The 19,259-nt window shown below is 45.5% G+C and overlaps 1 protein-coding gene across 5 annotated transcripts in view; it reads right to left on the bottom strand.

Annotated features, from left to right (window-relative positions):
• Nucleotides 1-1,115: 1,115 nt before the first annotated feature.
• The window catches only part of CAMKK2 (calcium/calmodulin dependent protein kinase kinase 2), a 63,179-nt gene continuing 45,035 nt past the window's right edge, over nt 1,116-19,259 (bottom strand). Inside the window, exons 8-17 of one of the 5 annotated variants that reach the window (XM_074205595.1) lie at nt 18,094-18,115; nt 17,871-17,959; nt 16,296-16,495; nt 15,214-15,267; nt 13,055-13,128; nt 12,535-12,622; nt 11,110-11,238; nt 7,254-7,354; nt 4,944-4,986; nt 1,116-1,414 (exon numbers count right to left, since the gene is read on the bottom strand). In XM_074205595.1, coding sequence (XP_074061696.1) covers nt 1,238-1,414; nt 4,944-4,986; nt 7,254-7,354; nt 11,110-11,238; nt 12,535-12,622; nt 13,055-13,128; nt 15,214-15,267; nt 16,296-16,495; nt 17,871-17,959; nt 18,094-18,115 — 977 coding nt within the window. In that variant the 3' untranslated portion in view covers nt 1,116-1,237. The remainder of the gene's footprint in view (nt 1,415-4,943; nt 4,987-7,253; nt 7,355-11,109; nt 11,239-12,534; nt 12,623-13,054; nt 13,129-15,213; nt 15,268-16,295; nt 16,496-17,870; nt 17,960-18,093; nt 18,116-19,259) is intronic. The other 4 variants (XM_074205591.1, XM_074205592.1, XM_074205593.1 and 1 more) reach the window with 4 other exon arrangements.

The following is a 19,259-nucleotide window of genomic DNA, read 5'->3' as shown; positions in this document are numbered from 1 at the left end:
AGGAAGAACATCTCAATGTGACAGCAGACACCTGTCTCACCTGTAACCTGGGGACATGGAGGTTTCTCAGCAGAGTTTGCAATCTGCAGAACCTCTAAAAGGAAACTTCCTACCCAGCCCCCCAGAAGCAAGCTGTGATAAGTCACCAGCTTTACACGTAGCCAGCTAGCGTAGAAGGTGGTAACAAGACACTAGTGGCCTCCCATGTAAACGAGCAAAGATGCTGGAGAGGAGACGCTGCCCCAGCCCCAGCAGCACTGTCGGAAGCTCCAAGAGAGCACTTTTTTGAAAACCACTAAGCTGATGTCTAGAGAATTTCTGAACTCTAAATTCTAACCTATTCAAAGAATTAAAAATCTTAAGCCATGTAATGTACATGGAAGTGTTGGATTTCACCCTGAATTTTAAAGTTAACAGTAATAAAGGAGGAGCTCAGGAATCGATTTCAGAAACACGCTCTCCCTGCTGCCCTTTAAAAGACAAAAAGCAACAGACTGAGACCCACCCCACCCCCAGAGGACCAGGTCCCCCCAGTCCAGCTGCGGCGGTCCCCCTCCCCTCCCACTAAGCCTTTCACCCTGAACATGGAGCCCTTTCAGAAATTTGTTTTTCCTGATGAAGGTATTCATATATCCAAAAGTTTGAGGGTTTTATCCCCCCCAAAATAAAGAATGTCCTTCACCAGTGAGGGAGGAAGGCTAAGGCAAACAAAGTCCTTGGGATGAATGAGTCTTGTCTGGACTTTTCAAACTTTGCCTGAAGTCCAGTGCCCTTTGGAAAGGAGGTGAATCAAAAGTGCAAGGTGGACACATTTCCCAGCAGTCACATCCCTAGGACCATCGCCTTTGGTGTTTCCTCCACCACGTCATCTTTGACACCCACCATGGTCCGGCCCATTTGACAAGACTTGAAATATTTGGCATCAAAACTTTTTCTCCAAAGGAGTCGCCTCATCCATCCCTCCCACCCTGAAGGTGGCAAGTTAAGGAGCCTGCAGCAACTCTCTCTAGGCCTTCCTGCCTGCTGAAGGCCAACGTCCAAATTGTGGAGTAGATGCCATGCCTCCCCCCGCCCCCCACCCCTTAAAACGACAATGGAAAAGAAACAACCAGAGATGACGGGCAACGCTTTACACAAGTGGTCGGTTTCAGTAGGACATGCGGCTATGGAAACAATGTGTTGGTGGCACGGGCCCGTAGAGGTGGGCAGGCCGGTCTGTGGACATGCCCACCTGACGCTATTCAGGCTCCATCATTGCTTCTCCTGGCGGTGGCAGCGGCCGGTGCCCATTATCCATCAGACGGTCTGGTGCCCGCGCTTCCACTAGGGCAGCAGTTTTCACCAGACCACCTCCTCCTCCCCGACATGTGGCAGGTCGGTACATCTGAGGCTGTCTTCGCTGCCTTGCTTCCTGCTTGAAACACAGAAAACCAATGGTCATTCAGACTTCCTCCTCCCAGTGGCAGCCCACCAGGGAAGCTGACCCACAAAGGCAGCACATAATGGACTGGTTCCCCTTTGCCTCAGCTGGCCTGTGAACAGGCTTCCTCTCCTCTCTCCCAAGTCCAGCAGAGGGTAAAGAGCAGACTTGGTTCCTGGGCTGATGATCAGAATGGAAATAAAGGAGCTCTTTGGAGAGCTATGGCAATGCTTGCAGTCCCAGCCTTGGGCTCAACCCTAGCTCTGAGATTCATTTGACCACGGGTAGGTTACACAGTTTGTTTCAGCCACTACCCACCCTTCAATCTCACCCCTCCAAACTGCCTCTCAAACAACTTAAACTGTATGACCGGTAGACACCTTAAACTTACTATGTGCAAAATAGAACTCGTGGTCTTTCCCCTTACGCCACCCTTTGTCTTCCCTTCCTTACAACTGTTGAGGGCAGAACCATCATTCCCAAAGCCCAAGGCTCATGACTTGTTATCATTTTAGATTCTCACCATCCCTCACTCCTCACAGTTGATCAGATGCCAGGGCCTCTTGATACTGCCTCTGCCCCCTTCCTTCCTCTGACATTGCCACCCCCCATCACCTCACACCTGGACTCCTGCTATAGTTGCTTTTCCCACTCCAATCCATCTCCATTCAGCAACTAAAGAGATCTTCCTAAAACAGATGTCTGATCTTATCACCCCCCACACACACACACTCCAGGGGCTCCCTTTTTTAGGACCAAACGCAAAATGCTCTATGTGACATTCCAAGCCCTTCCTAACATGGCCCCTACCACCTTTTCAGGCTCTTTATACCTCAAAACACTCTTGGATCCAATTACACTGGCTTTCTGACTGTCCTATAGACCAAAAACTCCATCTCTTGGCTCTGAGTATTCTCTGTGGCTGCTCCCCATGTCTGGAATGCTCTCCCTCCTTCACTCCAACTACCCCAAGATTTCTTTCAGACCCAACTAAAATCCCACCTTCTACAGGAAGTTTTCCCCAATCCTTCTCAAATTCTAGTGCCTTCTCTTTGTTAATTATGTCCTATTTACCCTATGTATAGTTTGCTTTGTACATATGTGTTTGTTTGTGGTCTCCACATTAGACTGTAAGCTCCTTGAGGGTAGGGACAGTCCTTTGCTTCTTTTGTATCCTCAGGGTATAATGACATATAGTTCCTGGCCCAATAAAGGAGTTTAATAAATGTCTATTGATTGACTGATTTGAAATAACTGTGGTCATAGAAATAGAGCTAGAAAGTACTTCAAAGGTCTGACCCAATCTCCTATTTTACAGATAGTGAAACTGAGGTACAGAAAGGTTAACTGATTACCACAGGCAATAAGTGACTTGGAGTCAGAAAGACCTGGGTTCAAATGACATCTCGGACACTTATTAGCCCTGTGAGGAGCCTTTTAACCTCTGCCTCAGTTTCCTCATTTGTAAAATGGAGGGGTTGGACTTGTTGGCATCTAAATCTAGGATCTTGTAAACTAGGATTTGCATCCAGCTTCACTAGTTCCAAATCTTCATTTTTGTGGAAGGGTCTGGACTGGGGAGGATCTCTGAGGTCCCTTCCTAAAGCAATAGTCCTCTGATGACTACACCCCAAATGGACCCCCGAGAAGCAACATCTCTACATGACCCCCACAGATCTTGTCCAGACAGTTTTCTTAGCTAAAATACCAGAGTTATTTATCATTTCCTTCTCCAGCTCATTTGCCAGATTGGGGAAACCGAGACAAGCAAGGTTAGTTGATTTGCTCAGGGTCATACAGCTAGTAAATGTTCGAGGCTGGATTTGAACTCAGATCTTCCTGACTCCAGGTCCAGTGCACTACACCTTGTATCATCTAGCTTCCCTAGTATTTATTATACTCATTTCCAATACCCTTTTTATCCACCAGACTGAACTGTGAAGGACCAGCTCCCTGTCCTTAGTAAATAATAATAAAAGATCATCAAATCAAGCTGAAGACACACATAAAGGCAAAGTTATAAATTCCAATGATTTCTCATTTCTAAAATTGTAAACGATTTGGAAATAGCTTGAGGTAGGGAATTATACAGTTTATAGAGACTGACTGACATCACAGGGATTAAGAGTGGGAAATTCATTTAAGAGAACCACAATCATTTAGTCCAAAGCCCTCATTTTACAGATGAGCAAACTGAGGCCCAGAGAGGGGAGGGGGCATGCCCAATGTCACATGGCATGAGTAGAAGTAGAATTTGCCTCTGATTCCAAATTTCATGTTCTTTCCCACTACACCACCTAGGAAAGGATGAGGCAACTAAGTCCTTTCCCAAGATGTACCAAAACACATGGCAGCTCTTTTTTATGGTGGCAAAGAATTGGAAGCTGAGGGGATGCCCATCAACCGGAAACTGACTGAATAAGATATGATAGAAGAATACAACGGAGTACTATTGGGTGATCAAAAAACAAAAAGGTATAGTTTCAGAGAAGCCTGAGAAGCTTGCTTGAACTGATGCTGAGTGAAACAGGCGGAACCAGAACAATCCACACAATAACAAGAATGCAAAGACAAATGACTTTGAAAGACTGCAGGATTCTGAGGAAACAGCAACCAACCCACCCAGGATTCCAGAGACCTGATCATGCTACCCACCCCTGACAGAGAGGTGAATGGACTCTGCATGCAGTCAGAAAACATTTTTAGACATGGCCTCTGCAGAAATTGTTTTGCTTGACCTTGAATATTTGTCATAGGGGGTTTTGTGTTTCAATTAGGGGCAGGGAGGTAGAAGAGAGAAAAATAAATGGTTAATTGAAAAAAAAAAGTTATGTCCCCTGAAATATCTCAAGAACACCATTTCCCATTGTGATCCACATGGGTTCTTTTTAAAAATGACCTTCAGAGAATGAGTAGTTTAATATTATTGGCCTAAGGGGTTAGAGTGTGGGAAAGGGAAGAAGATCCCTCAGACTGAAGCTCCCACCCCAACCAGATGTGACAACAACTGCACGTGTTCCCTCTCTACCCTCCCCTCTGCTCTAGGGTCTTAGCTCCAATCCCCTGGCAGCAGCCAATTGCATGTTGATCCCCATGCACAGTGCTGGGTGATGCCAGGCCCCTTAACTTCAAATCCCTGGATACCCTCCCCTCCAGCTCCATGCAGCAGCAGATCACAGGACTGCATGCACTGAGTCCAAGGTGGTCCCAGTCCCTCAGTCACATTGTTGAGAGGGCACTTGGTGCCCTCCAAAGCATCCTCACACCCATGCCAAGGAGATCCTTGAAGGGACACCCACTCCCATCCCCTAGCCCCTGGCTTCCTTCTCCACCAATGCTCCTTAGGTGGGGGCCTGGGTCAGTGCCTCAGCTCTCCTAGTACTTTGAGTGTAGAGGGAGTGGGCAGGCCCCCTGACCCCCAGATCCAAGGGCCCACGTGCTCAGCAGCCATCCCCGTGCCCCCAGAGATGCACAGGCAGACAGAGGCCTAGGCAGGCAGGCAGGCAGGTAGAGCTGGCTTTACCTTGGACTCCCGGAAGGGCTCACATCCCCCTGTTTGTTTTTTTCTGAAATTGGGGGAAGGGGAAGGAAAAGGGACATGAGAAAGGACTCAGGAGAGCTTCAAAAGATCCTTCCCCAGCCCAAACACTCAGGTCCCAGGCAGGAGGAGAGGGCTCCTTACTCCCCACTGTCATTTCCAAGTCCTTTTCTGAATACTATGAAACCTGCTCATCCTTTGAGGTCTGTTCAAAAACAGACAGATGACCTTCCCCAGATCCAGGTGACCCGAGCTGGCTCACTGTCTTCCTCTCTACCCTAGCCTTGTCAGTGAACTTGGAGACTTCAATCTAGATCCTGCCAACTCCCTCCCTCAAATGCCCAGGTCTTTCATTCAATTAACGCTGATGACTTACTCCTTTCTCCACTGTGCTTCCAACTTCTACATCTCAAGTCCCCTCAACATTACCTTTGATTCTCTCCTTTGTTAAAGTCTCAGAAGAAAACCTTGTTCTCACCACTCGATCTCTTCTGGGAGTCTACCCCTTCAATCTCGTTTCTCTGTTTAATTTTTACTCTTTATCCACTTGTTCCCTCCTCACCTCACATCTCTCTGACACCAATCTCTCATTATCTCCTCCTTCACTCTAGCCCCTGATCACAGAGTTGGCTCTTCTCTTTGTCAAGGCCAACTTTTGAGCCCATCCCTTACCATCTTCTCCAGCAGACTGTCTCCACAATCATCCCCACTCTCATTAATCTTCAATCTCTTCTTATCTTCTGGCTCCTTCCCTGCCTTCCCCATCCTTTGAAACTCAATACCCTCCAAGATCACTTATACCTTTAAATCTATAGTTCTAAACCATCCTTTGCAAGCCAGCAAATTGTGCCAAAGATCCATGATTTTGTCATTGGGGGAAGCACGTTCACTGATGCAGATTGTGACTCTTTTACCTCAAGAGGGGAAGGAGATGGGGAGAGGAGACATAATCAAGTGATGGAATCTAAAGAGTGAGATGCAGAATTCCTGGGCTTCTGAGCTGTCTTTATGTGGAGGTTTCAGGAAGAATATAATGTGTATGAATTCTATCTCCCCTTCTCCAGTAAAATGGAGGACAGCGGAGGCCATCTCATTTTATTTTTGTCTTTGCATATTCAGTGACTATCAAGGTCCCAAATACATAGTAGATAATTAGTAAAATTTTGTTGAAAGAATGAAGGTCTCCAAGAGAGCCTGTGCTGGCCTTCAGGCAGGGGCTACTGCTTCCTTATCATAGACCTCCCAAGGAGGCCCTTTCTTGGGAAAAAAATAATAGCTAACATTTATATAGGTTTGAAAAGTATTTTGTATGTTATCCTTACTTGGTCCTCCAATAACTGTGTAAAGTGTTTTACTTCCCCCCCCCTCCATTTTACAGATGAGGAAACCGAATCAACCAGACTTTTCTAGGGTCAGGGTCTGAGGCAGGATTCACACTCGGATCCTCCTGACTTCAGGCCTAGTTCTCTGAGTATTCCTTTATAGTAGATGACTGAGTCTAAAATTCTACCATTTCAGAGTTAGTCTTTTGGTTTCTAAAGACTTTTTCTTTCTCAAAATCCCAAACAAAGAGTGGTCTCACCTATCTTCAATTAATGGCCTCTAATGTAATTGAGAGCAAAGTCCTACAAGAATAAAATATAGGCTGGAAAAGAATAGAGGAAAAAGAAGATGTGACAGATGGGAAGGACCAAATCCCTTCATTCACAGTATGGTCCAGGTTGGTTACTGTTGGCTTCATCTACCAAGAAGTGCCACTGGGCATGATGTATAACTAAGGTTCATGGGGATCATAGATTTAAAATGAAAAGGGTCCTTAGTGGCCATTGAGTCCAAACTTCTCACTTTACAGACGAGGAAGCTGAGGCTAGAAAACTAAAATCACACAGTTAAAAAGGATTTGAACCCAGGTCTTTCCATTTCCCAACACTCTCTCACTACAGCACACCACTTTGCATTCCTTCCTCCGCCCTGTGAGATGTTATGGAGCTTCTACATATCATCTTATCAACAGTAAGGCACAAATACTTTAATCCCTATTTGACAGTGAAGGGTCATGTGACTTACTCACGGTTGTGAGGCAGATGCTCCCGTGGCCAGAGCGGAAGCCTGCCTAAAGATGACAAAAGAAGCCAGAGGCCTTCTCCCTCAGGGTTTCCAGGCCCCCGTGAAGGCTGGGGGGGGGGGGGGGGGGGAGAGAGAGAGACAGAGAGAGACAGAGAGAGAGACAGAGAGAGACAGAGAGACAGAGAGACAGAGAGAGACAGAGAGATCAGACAGGAGAAGGGTACTCACGTGAGCAGGTTTCCAGGGGCAGACAAGGAACGTTCTTCCCGCCGGCTGCCCTCAAAAGGGTTCCCAAAAGATCGTTTACGGATCATGGTCTTCACAAGAATCTGGAGAGCAAGAGAAGAGTATGTCCATGACTGCCCAGGTACAAAAGGCAGCAAGACTCACCCACAGTCCCTTGCCCCCTTGAGCCTCTCTGCCACAACAGTAGGCACTCAGTTCCCAGGGATCCACCTCGTCAGTGCCCTTTAGGCAAGAGATCCTGTTCCTGTCTGGGAGAAATCCAACCAAGGACCTAGCAGAAAGCTCTTCTTACAAAAGGCCCTTCAGTTCCAGCATGATGTTTGTCATTGTAGGTACTTAATAACTACTTGTTGAATAACTGATCTCTTCCTTTCTAAGGATTACTGCCGCCTCTCCTGGGCCTGGCTCTTAATTCCTCTACCTTGACTGTTCCATAACAAAGCTTTGTAACTCAATTCCCTTCATCCTACTCTCTCCTTATATTAGACGAGGCAGTGTATATAGTGGATAACGGAACAAAATGGTTGAAGAGGACCTGGATCAAGTCTCAATTTAGACCCTGACTAGCTGTGTCACTCTGAACAAGAAACAAGAAACTCTGGGTCTCAGGTTCTTCATCCATGATATGAGAAGTCTGGATTCAATGATCTCTAAGGTCCCTTCCAACTCTAAATCTATGGTTCTAAATCCTTCACAAGCTAGCAAATTGTGTCAAGGATCAATGATTTTGTCTCTGGGTGAATCACTGAACCCCATTGCCTTGCAAAGAAAAAAAGAAAAAAAAATCAAAAAGCTTTAATTTAAAAATCAACAACCTTAGATGGCTCTGTATTCCCTTAATGCTTTATATTGGGACAGTCAATGTTTTGTGGATTATTCCTCTCCAGGTAGTATAGGCCTCAAGAGAAAAACTCCAGCTAACCAAGGCTGGCTGTGCTACCTGTCTAGCAGGAGGCCCTTCCCAGGCCCCCAGCTACTCATTTCTTCCCCTCTGGTGTATATATATCTATCTGGCACATAGCTGTAGACAAGTTTTCTCAACCATTAGAAAATGAACTCCTTGAAAACAGGGCTTGGGTTTTGCCTTTCTTTCTCAGAGCCAAGCACAGGGTCTGCCGCAGAGTAAGTCAGTCATTAAATGTTAACTGACCTGTGCCATTTGCACATTGGAGGAAGACTGATGGAGGAGACCTGTGGTGTCAGCACCAAGGACAGGGATCTGTCCAACTTGAGAGCACCAGTAGCCAAGGCCTAGTGGGGGGGGGGGATTTAAGACTTCACCAGTCATTTTAACAAGAGGACCCACAGAGCTAGCCCCCAGGAATTGTGGAATCTGAGAGTCAGAAGGATGTGGGGGGTCATGCACCCCATCTAAAATCTGAACGGGAATCCTCCGCAGCACTCCCAAGTGGTCTACTAGCCTCTGGATGAACATCCTGCCTTAGCCTAAGACAGTCACTACCTATTCTGCCCTAGGCAAGGCATTTAATTTCCCTGACTATAAAATGAGGGAGGGTGGGCAAGAGCCCTCCCAGCTTTAGATGAATTCCCGTTGAAGGGGAACCCACTAATATACACACACACACAAATTATAAATTATCTTCTTTGAACAACCTTGGCAGTTTGGTGTTATTCTTAACCCCATTTTACAGTTAAGGAAACTGAGGGAAATAGAGATTAATAAGGTTCAAAAAGCAATTCCAGTTTGGTGTTATTGTGACCCCCATTTTACAGTTGAAGAAACTGAGGCAAATAGAGATTAATAAGGTTTACAAAGCAGAAATTATAAATTATAAATTATCTTCTTTGACCAATCTTGGGAGTTTGGTTTTACAGTTACCCATTTTACAGTTGAAGAAACTGAGGTAGCAGAGGTTAAATAACTTGGCTAACTTGGGTCACACAGCCAGTAAAATGTCTGAGGAAGAATTTGAACTCAGGCCTTCCTGACCTTATGACCAATGCTCCAACTAACCACTGTGCCTCCAAGTTTACAATATCTCCTGGGGAAGTCCACTGCATTTTTAAAAAAAACCAAACTTCAAGAATATTTTTCCTGACATCAATCCTAAATCTGCATCTCAATAACCTTTCTCCATTGAAAATATCTGATTTTTCTTCCAAATGGCAGCTCTTTCAATTCCTGAAGACTGAGGTCAGATTCCCCACTCCCCCTTTCCCAGTCCCTCCAGGGACTGTTTCTGGTCTTCTCTCTGAGCTATTTCCTGGCACATCGAGCCAGGCTGGTGCCTCCCAGACAACCAGAAACATCTCTTCTATTTAACTGCCCAGGAGATGGGGAGCATATCCCTTCAAAGGCACAGGAGCAAAAGGCCACCCCCACCAGGCTCAGAGGCTGAAAGCTCAGACCCATATGCTTTCACCAGGGCAGGGAGAGTCACAGGATTTTCTTTTGGTGAAGATCAAAAGGCTCTAAATCCGATGCCTCCCTTTGCCCAGGCAGAGGTTGTGCCCACAGCCACAAACTGAAGAATCTGAGGGATGGCATTCAGGGGCCCACACCACTGGGTGTAGGAGAAACACTACCCAAGGGAGACGGAGAAGAGTGAAGAGGTGGTGAGATTTTAAGTTGTGATTGACATGCAGAGACCTATAGAAAGAGAGGAGAAGGATGTTCATGAATTCCAGGCCCAGGAGATTCAAAGACTGAGAGGGAGAGAATGAGAGAAATACGGAGTGAGTGTGTGAAGAGGCAAGGTGGGGTCCGGCAGGTGCAGAGCTGAGCGAGTGGAAGTCTAAGACTTGTCCTCATCATGACAAAGGGAAATTACTCCAAGCTGAGATTTCAAACCTCAGGAAGTCTACCATGGTCCCATCAAGACTGACCCTAATGCCCTTGAACCCCTTTATCTATTCTGACGAGTCATCTCCTCACTGGGGACCCCACAAGTCAAGGTCAGGGATCTGATGGACAGATTGGCTTGTTTCTGGCAAGCCCACAGGAGGGAGCTAGGACACAACCTGTTCATCCAGATGGCACCTTCACAGTCAATCTACAACTAGCTGGGGAACAAGATCCTATCCCCGGTGCTGGCTCACCAACGTGAGAAGGCAGGGCAGGAGGCCTGGGGTCCCAAGCTCCTCTACTTCCCCCCCTTCTGGAATAAACCCAAACTCTAGGGTATAAGGGTATCAAGCAGCCCTGTGGCAACTTCAGGAGATTCAGTTGCTACTAGGGTGAAGAGGGAAATTTATCCAGGCTTTTTCAAGAGAGGAAGTATAGCTAAAGTGCCCACAGTGATATGAACTGGCTCTATGATCTTGAGTAAGTCACTTAACAAGGTTAGTCTCTAAGTTACAGAGAAGGTGCCAATCTGCACTGGGGTAGGGAGTTACCTTATCTGGGAGTCCCTTATATCAATGAAATCACCAATTCGGTCCCCATCTGAAAGTGAAAGTCCTAGGCTCTCCCCCAGATAATGGAAACCTATGCAGGATCCTCAGCAGGCTTCTTCTATTAGCCCACTTATTCCAATGAAGGATATTTTGAGATTTGACTGTTATCAGTCCCTCCCTCTAAGTGGTCTGTGGCTCCCTCAAAATCTCTCCAGCTCACCATCTTATCTCCTTCCCCCTCCCCATGTGTAATTCCTCTGAGCATGAAATTCAGAATTTCCCAAAGTTAGCATTCCTGTTTCCAATCTCACAGAAGTCAGTGGAGGCTCCAAGACAAAAGGTTGTCTCCTTTAGGTCTTCACTGGCAAGAAGCTAAGCTCTCCCAGCTCTCTGCCTCTCACTGGGTCTCCCTAGCCAGGCGCTCCTGCCTTCCTCTCTCTCTGTCTCGGTCTCTGCACTCAGTGGGCTCTGCCCGCCTTACCACAGTCGCCAGGCTGGGGATGTGTTTGACGGAGTTCTCCACTTCCTCTTCGGTCACCTCGACCAAGGTGCAGTTCTCATCCTCCGTGGGCAGCGGCTCCGCCCCGTGTCTTGTGACCCAAGGGTGTAGCTTCAATGAATAACAGGAGGAGTGAGGGGCGGGCGCACCTCCGGGAGGACGGAAAGCAACACGGATGACCTGCCAGCTGGACAGAAGGAGCATGCAGGGAGAAGACCAGAGAGGGGACAGCCCACCCAAGTAGACATGCAAGTGAGTGGGCCAGCCAGGCAGATGGATGGTGGCAGGAAGCAGTGAGGGGAGAGAGATCAGAAGGAAATATGGAAAGGAGGGGAGGGAGGACCATTAAGATCACAGACACTTTGGACTTATCTTCATATCCATTTGAAAAAAACAACTTTAAATCTTGCTAAGGCCAACAACACATTATTACTACCTCAGGTCCTGCTTCCATCCTGTAATTCCTAAGCCTGCCCTCTGCCTCATTATCTAGGATCCATGACACCTTGAGGAAGTCACTGCCCTTCTCTGAGCCTCAGACAGCTTCTGTTCTAGATTTATGATTTCATGATGATCCTATGAATTGACTCTTTTTCAAAAGGCACAAACAAGGCTCAGGGAAGACAGTAACTAGGCCCAAAAGGTTAGTGGTAATTGGCAGCAAAGTTGGAAAGAGGGAACTCCGGAGTCCTGACCCTCCCATCTCAGGTATTCTCCCAGACTACATTTCCACAACACACCACATTTTGACTCCATTCCACCTCTTTCAAACACAATATGGCATTCCGAAGCTCCTTCCCTGGTTAGGGCAAAGGTCTTTTTTCCCTGCCCAGCTCTCCTGGTCAGTCAGCTCAAGACTTGCTGGACAAAGACCCCGGCTCCTTCCTAAGCCTAGGAGCTCCGCAGGGACAAGTGAAGCTGCATCCTGGGAAGCTTCCTTGTTGCACAGGAGGAAGAGAATGAGGTCTCAGCCTGTTAGGGTCAGGGTCAGGGTCAATTCAACCTTGGAGAAAGCCACCAGTGCTCGCCCTTCTGCCACAGGGAAGGCAGGAGCGATAGACCCAACTCAACAGTCCGGTAGGTTTGAGCTGAGCACAAGGGGAAAAGGCAGCAGACCACCAGAACCAGGATGGGGATACACAAGTGCCCAGCAGATGAACTCAGGCAGTGCCATCAACAATCTCATGGTCGCCTAAAGGTGGCACAATGTGGAAGGGGAGAAGGGGACACATCAGCTGCCTGATACCAACTGAGGTTGGGGCGGAGGAAGCAGAGGCTTGTGCCCCAGGGAAAGTCAGCCAAACACATCGAAGCACACAGGACAGAGATTAAGCCACACGATGTGCCTGCTGCCCTGGCCCGCACCCCCTCCCTGGCAGCCCCCAGGACTGGACTGGCTGGAAGTACCTTGATTTCTGGGACAATGATCCTGGATTCGGGATTCTTATCCAACATTCGCACAATCAAGTCCTTCAAATCATCAGCAATATCAGGCCTGAGATGGAGAAGACAGACAGCAATCAACCATCTGATCAACCAACATTTATCAAGGTGCTGGGGAAATCAAGACAATGGTTGAAACAGTTCCTTCCTCAAGGAGATCACATTCTAATAAGGGAGCCAAGCATATATATAAGTATAGAAAGTAAAAATATAAAGAGAATAAATACAAGATGGTGGGGGGGGATGGATTATCACTTGGGGGGAACCAAGAAAAGCTTTATATAGAAAGTGGTGCCTGAACTATATCTTTTAAAAAAGGGGCTCAGTCAGTAAGAGGGCATTTCAAACTTGACGGATAGCTTAAGCAAAGGCATGGTGATGGGACATGAAGGCATTAAGGGCCAGATGTAGGGTGATGACCCTGTGAATTAAAAAAAAGGGGATAACTGTAATATATGTTGCAGAGATTTTGAGTGGTACTTACTGGTCTGGAAACTCCAGGGCCTGACTTTTGATCTTACTATGCAAAGATAAGATCCGTTCATCCATAAATGGGCACTAGAGAAAAAAAGTCATTAAAGAATCAGTTGGTTCCAATGGCATGTTAAAGCCAACTCATGGACTCCAGATAATTGGTACATTTTCAGTATGATCACAGACATCTTAGAACTTGGCTCCAGAGAGCCACTTGGTTTTCACTGTGAGCATATGCTCCTTGGAAATTGGTTCCAGAGCACTGGTTGCTAAATTTTCAGTATGAGTATCTTCACCTTGGAAATTGGCTCCAGAGAGCTGGTTGCTAAATTTTCAGTGTGAGCATCTGCAGCTTGGAAATTGGCTCCAGAGAGCTGGTTGTTAAATTTTCAGTGTGAGGATCTGCAGTTTGGAAATTGGCTCCAGAGAGTTGGTTGTTAAATTTTCAGTGTGAGGACCTGCACCTTGGAAATTGGCAAATGCTGCAAATCAAGGCTTGTTTTATTGTTGTATTAATTATCTAACCTCAATAAAGTGATAGAAAAAATTTCAATAATCCAGATTTAATTAAGAAGTGTGTTGTGTGTGTGAGCATTTTCCCTCTGAGAGCCGGTTATTAAGCATTTATCAGCACATTCTTGACTGACTCCCATCATTTTTCTCTAGGAATATTTGTAAAAAGACACTCCTGTATCAAAGGGACCAGCCTTTCACCACTGAACCTGGATGGCAAGAATTATTCCTTGTGTCATAGACAGAGAAACCAAGTTAAGTCCAATCCAGGGAAGAAAGCAACTACCCTTAAATTCTTAGGAAAAACTGAAGCCATCAGTGGTAAAGGCAACAGCTACATATCACGGTTGGTCCCACTGTGACTTTAGCATATGACTTCTGAGGGTGCCTTGTTTTCCCATTTCCCCTTCACTTCTTCCCCTCTCCCCCAATCAGGTAAGAAATAGATGGCATCAGCTCCCACAGTGCTAACTCTTCATATGACTATGATTTTTCTCAACCTAGACTGATAAATCTCAACTATTTGGGAAGCTCTTCATTGATACTCTCATCTTAAAGAGTTTGTCTGGATTCACTACTTTGCCTAGGGTCACACAGCTGGTATGTATCAGAGGCAGGATTCAAATCCAATTCTTTCTGATTTTAAGGCCAACTCTCCAGTCCTTTTGCCAGGATACCCTTCATGCTCATTATCAAGGACAACTGCCTCCATTCAACATGCCTTTTCTGTCAGGGCCTGGTTCTAGAAGCCATGAGGCCACATAGATGACTAAGTCAGAGGCCCCCAGTTCTCCTAGAGAACAGAATCTCATAGTGATAGACAGAGATACTGACTTGAAAAGTGGCAGTTTGCATGGGGCTTTCTATTAGATCACCATGTTGAAAAGGTCTTCCTGGTCCTCTCCCTACAAAGGTCACATCCAGAGAGAATCCCTATCCCCAAACTTCCAACCTTCCTCAATACTCAGTGGCCTTCACAGGGCTAGAGATTCAAGCTTCCCTGGACAGAGGCCAAGGACACAAATGGAAAAGGCCACTCTTCTGCATTCTTGGATCTAGATAGAGAAATCTGAAAATGGCAACTGACAAGAACTATAACAAGAAAAATGGTAATAACTATGATGATGAGGAGGAGGAACTAGCATTTATCTTGTGCTTATTTTAAGGCTGGCAAAGCGCTTAACAAATATCTCATTTTATCCTCACGACAATCTGGGAGGCAGCCCATTTTACAGATGAGGACACTGAACTGATTTGTCCAGAATTACATAGCTTGTAAGTATCTGAGCCTACATGTGGGCCCCCTGGGATTCCTGATTCCTGATCTAGGCTCTGTGGTGCCCTAGAAGAGGTCAATACAGTGTCTGTCCAGTTGGATCACAGACTCCACTTGATGAACCAACACTAGGTTTTGATTCAAGACGAGTTCAAATTCTGGCTCTTCCACTTACTATCTTGTGACCCTACACAAGGTCACTTCATGGCCTTGGGTTTTATTTTTCCCATCTGTAAAATGAGAAGGTTGAACCCAGTGGCTTCTGAGTCCTTCCCAGCTCTATGATTATATGAGAGTGAATATCAGTGACCAGATGGGTACCACCACTTCACTCCCTCCTATGTTGGATTAGGTAAGAGGTGGGAGAGTTACTGAGTTACCTGGCCAAAAACAAAGCAGTAGAGGGTCACTCCCATAGCCCATACATCCAGAGCCTGAAAAGAGAAGAGGAAGATGACAACAATAGCAGCAGAAATAGCTGGCATTTTTTTTTTTAATTTTTTAGGCATTCAGGGTGAAGTGACTTGCCCAGGCTACCAAAAGTGAGTCCAGGGGGTGGCTAGGTGGCGCAGTGGATAGAGCACTGGCCCTGGAGTCAGGAGTACCTGAGTTTATATCCAACCTCAGACATAATAATTGCCTAGCTTGTGACCTTAGGCAAGTCACTTAACTCCATTGCCTTAAATAAATAAAATTAAAAAAAAAAAAGAGTGAGGCCTCATCTGAAGTCAGGAAGACAAGTCTTCCTATTTCAGACTCCAGCCTCTATATACTTTGACTCCATCTAGATTCATCAACATCTGACATTCTTTTTTTTAGGGTTTTTTTTGCAAGGCAAACGGGGTTAAGTGGCTTGCCCAAGGCCACACAGCTAGGTAATTATTAAGTGTCTGAGACCACATTTGAACCCAGGTACCCAGGTACTCCTGACTCCAGGGCCAGCGCTTTATCCACTACACCACCTAGCCGCCCCTAACATCTGACATTCTTAAAGGACTTAAAATTTTGCAAAATACTTTGTAATAGAAATAGTTCATTTTAACCCCGAACAAGAGAAAGGGACCCTGCAGATAATGAAGAAACAAGCTCAGAGGTAACCTGACTTGCCCAGGGTCACACAGCAAGCATCAAAGGAAGTATTTGAATCCAGGTCTTCCTGACTCCAAACCCAAGCTCTGTCCACTCCCTGAATCTCCTAAGTCTGATAGATGACCTTTTGCCTTATCATGTCTAGAAGCAGGTTTTCCTAATACTTCAGTTACCTCCACACCAAGATGCCACCTTGGCATCCCCTTTTCTAGCACCCCCCCATTAGAATGTAAACTCTTCCAGGGTGGAGGCATCAACTTATTCCTGGCTCTAAGTACATAGTAAGGTGTTAAAAGTCAATGCTTTTTTGGTATAAACTCAGTACAATGGATCCTCCAGTGTAACAGGATCCCCACCCACATACCTATCCTACCTTCCCAGAGAAGATCTTCCGGGTCTCAGAGAGTGTTTCAGGGGCCATGAAGGCAGGTGTGCCCACAGTGTTGGTGAGGAGGGCATCAGTGCCCTTGAACTCATTGCTCACGCCGAAGTCGGCAATCTTGATGTGTCCGTCCTCTCCCACCAGGAGGTTGGAAGGCTTGATGTCTCGGTGGATGATCTTCTGGTAGTGCACTGGGGAGGGAGGGAGGGAGGGAGGCTCACATCAGTCACAGGATGACACGGAAAAGCTCCCCACCCAACTTACAACTCATTCAATAGATAAGGAAATTGGGAAGTTAGGATGAAGCCCAAAGTCACCCAGTTAGCTAATGGTAGCCTGGACTCAAACCCAGATCTCCTGAGATCAACACATGTGCTTTTGCTACCTTCTAGAACAGGAAAACTGTCTCAGGGAAGACGCTCAGCTGCCTCAGGGATGACCAAGGCTGGCGAGGAGTTTGGAAGCAGGGTTTCATAGTAAATTCTAGCTCTCTACTGTCCTCTCTGGCCTAACCCTGCTCTGAAAAGAAAGAGAGCCTCCTCCACCTTCAAAATTAACAAAAGTCCTGTGTTCCACTCAAGACCATAGTGGGGAGTAACTTCACAAACTACCCTTCTGTTCCAAAAACTAGAAATAATTTTAAGTCATAATCTACGGATTTCACTGACCCAGAAAAGAAAGGCAAGACTTGGAAAATCCAGCATGTTCTCATGAAGCAACTAAGTGGTGCTCTGGACCAGGTCAGGAAGACTTGAATTCAAATCCAACCTCAAGACATTTGCTAGCAATGTGACCCTAATCAAGTCACTTAACATCTGTTTGCCTCAGTTTCCTCAACTGCAAAACAGGGATAAAAATATCTACCTCCCATAGTTGTTGTGAGGATCAAATTATAGATGTGTAAAGAAGTTAGCACACAGTAGGCTCCTTACCTTCCTTCCTTCCATTTGAAAAAGGTCTTGATTCAAGCAATAAGACTTGTGTCTTGTTGGTTTGAAAAGTAAACAAAGGGTAATCCACACTGTATCTTACTAACTGTTCTTCCCTAAGGATTGGCCATCTTTCAGTCCTTTGAATTTTAAGCAAACTGTGCTGATTTCAGTGCTATTTGGGAGATATCCTGATTTTTATTTACCCAAGATTAGTCTTTGATTTCTGACCATAAAGGGCAGCTTAGTGGCGCAATATATAGAACGCTGGACCTTGAGTCAGGAAGACCTAAAGTCAAATCCAGTCTCAGATACTTACTAGCTGAGTGACCCTGACCCTGGACAAATCCCTTCATCCCGCTTGCCTCAGTTTCCTCATGTGTAAAATGAGCTGAAGAAGAAATTGCCAAACCTCTCTAGCATGTTTGCCAAGAAAACTCCAAAGGGATCATGAAGAGTCAGGACAGAACAACAACAACAAAGCCTGGCCATAATTGGTCATTGCAGAGCCTGAGGCAGTTTATGACTATTTCTTAGAGAATGTACTCCTCCCTCAGTCCCCAGGGAAATTCAGAAGTGCTTCCACCACCGCCTTAATACCCTACTCTCTTCCGAGACTAATTCAAGAATGACTTACAGTATTCAATGCCTTTGATGAGATCTTGGAAGTAGAATCGGGCTTGGTCCTCAGTCAGTGGCTTGACTGTTGGTACTTCCATTACAGGCCTGAACATTCATCAGTCAAAAAAAAAAAATTAATTAGGTCACTGTAATTGCTCCCCTCCCCCAGTCTCTGGGCTCACAGCCCTCAGCTCAGCCCCTTGGGAAATATGGTGGAGCCTCCGGCCTGGAATACTCACCCCTGATTGACCAGTTCAAACACTATAAGGAAAGAGAGAAGGTGACAAATTGGGAGCTGATCATTCTACAATCCAGTCTTATCCTCCCCTTTCCTCCCCTGCCTCACTACCACCCATGGCCAACCATAGTTCACTTTACTCTATCAGAGTTCCCCCCAAAAATGACCTCTAAGGTTCTACCAGTAGGGGATAGGAAAGCAAAGGAGTAGGGAGCTGAATTCCTCAGAAACAGAGAGTTCAAATCAGCAGCCTCCTAGCATCCTCATCATTCTCAGGAAACCCACATTTCCATAGCACTTTAAGGTTTGTAAAAACCAACAGTTTTTAGGTGCGTAATACATTGTTATCTGTCCTATTCTACAGATGAGGAAACTGAGGCACAGACATAAAGGAATTTGTAATGAAGTCCTCATCTGTAATAAGAGCTGAAGAATAAGTTGTGGTATATGATTGGAATCGAATATTACTGCATTTTAAGAAATGAGGAGTAGATAGATTTCAGAAAAGCCTGGAAAGACTTCTATAAACTTATGCAAAGAGAAGTAGGCAAAACTGTAAATAGTTACAGCAACACTGTATGATGAACAACTGTGAACAATTTAGTTATTTTCAACAACACAATGGCACAAGACAACTCTGAAGGACTTGTATTGAAAAGTGTGATCCACCCCCTGAGAAAGAACAGAAGGAGTCTGAATGTAGATCAGAACTTAGGATTTTTCACTTTCAATATTTTTGGGGCTCTTCTTTTCTTTTGGATCTATGTCTTCTTTCACAACAGGACTAAAATGTTAATTTGTTTTGCATGATTGAACATATTTAATCTCTATCAAATTGTTTACTGTTTCAGAAAGGGGAAGGTAACAGAGAAAAAAATTGGAACTTAAAAAAATTAAATGAATGTTAAAAATTGCTTTTGTATGTAATTGAGGAAAATTTTTAAAAACATTTATAAAATGAGCTGGAGAAGGAAATAGCAACCACATCAGTATCTTTGCCAAGAAAAACTCAAAAGGAGTCACAAAGAGTCAGATGTCATTGAAACAAATCAACCGCAAAAATGCCCATCACACTGATAGCATCAGAAGGACTGAAACTTAGCTCTCTTGATTCCAATCAAGTATGACAACCTCCTTTCCCCACAGTGGGCTGCTACTATATATCCC

The sequence above is a fragment of the Macrotis lagotis genome, chromosome X (assembly GCF_037893015.1).
Source record: "Macrotis lagotis isolate mMagLag1 chromosome X, bilby.v1.9.chrom.fasta, whole genome shotgun sequence".
Lineage (NCBI taxonomy): Eukaryota > Metazoa > Chordata > Mammalia > Peramelemorphia > Peramelidae > Macrotis > Macrotis lagotis.
This window is presented reverse-complemented; position numbering and strand designations above follow the sequence as displayed.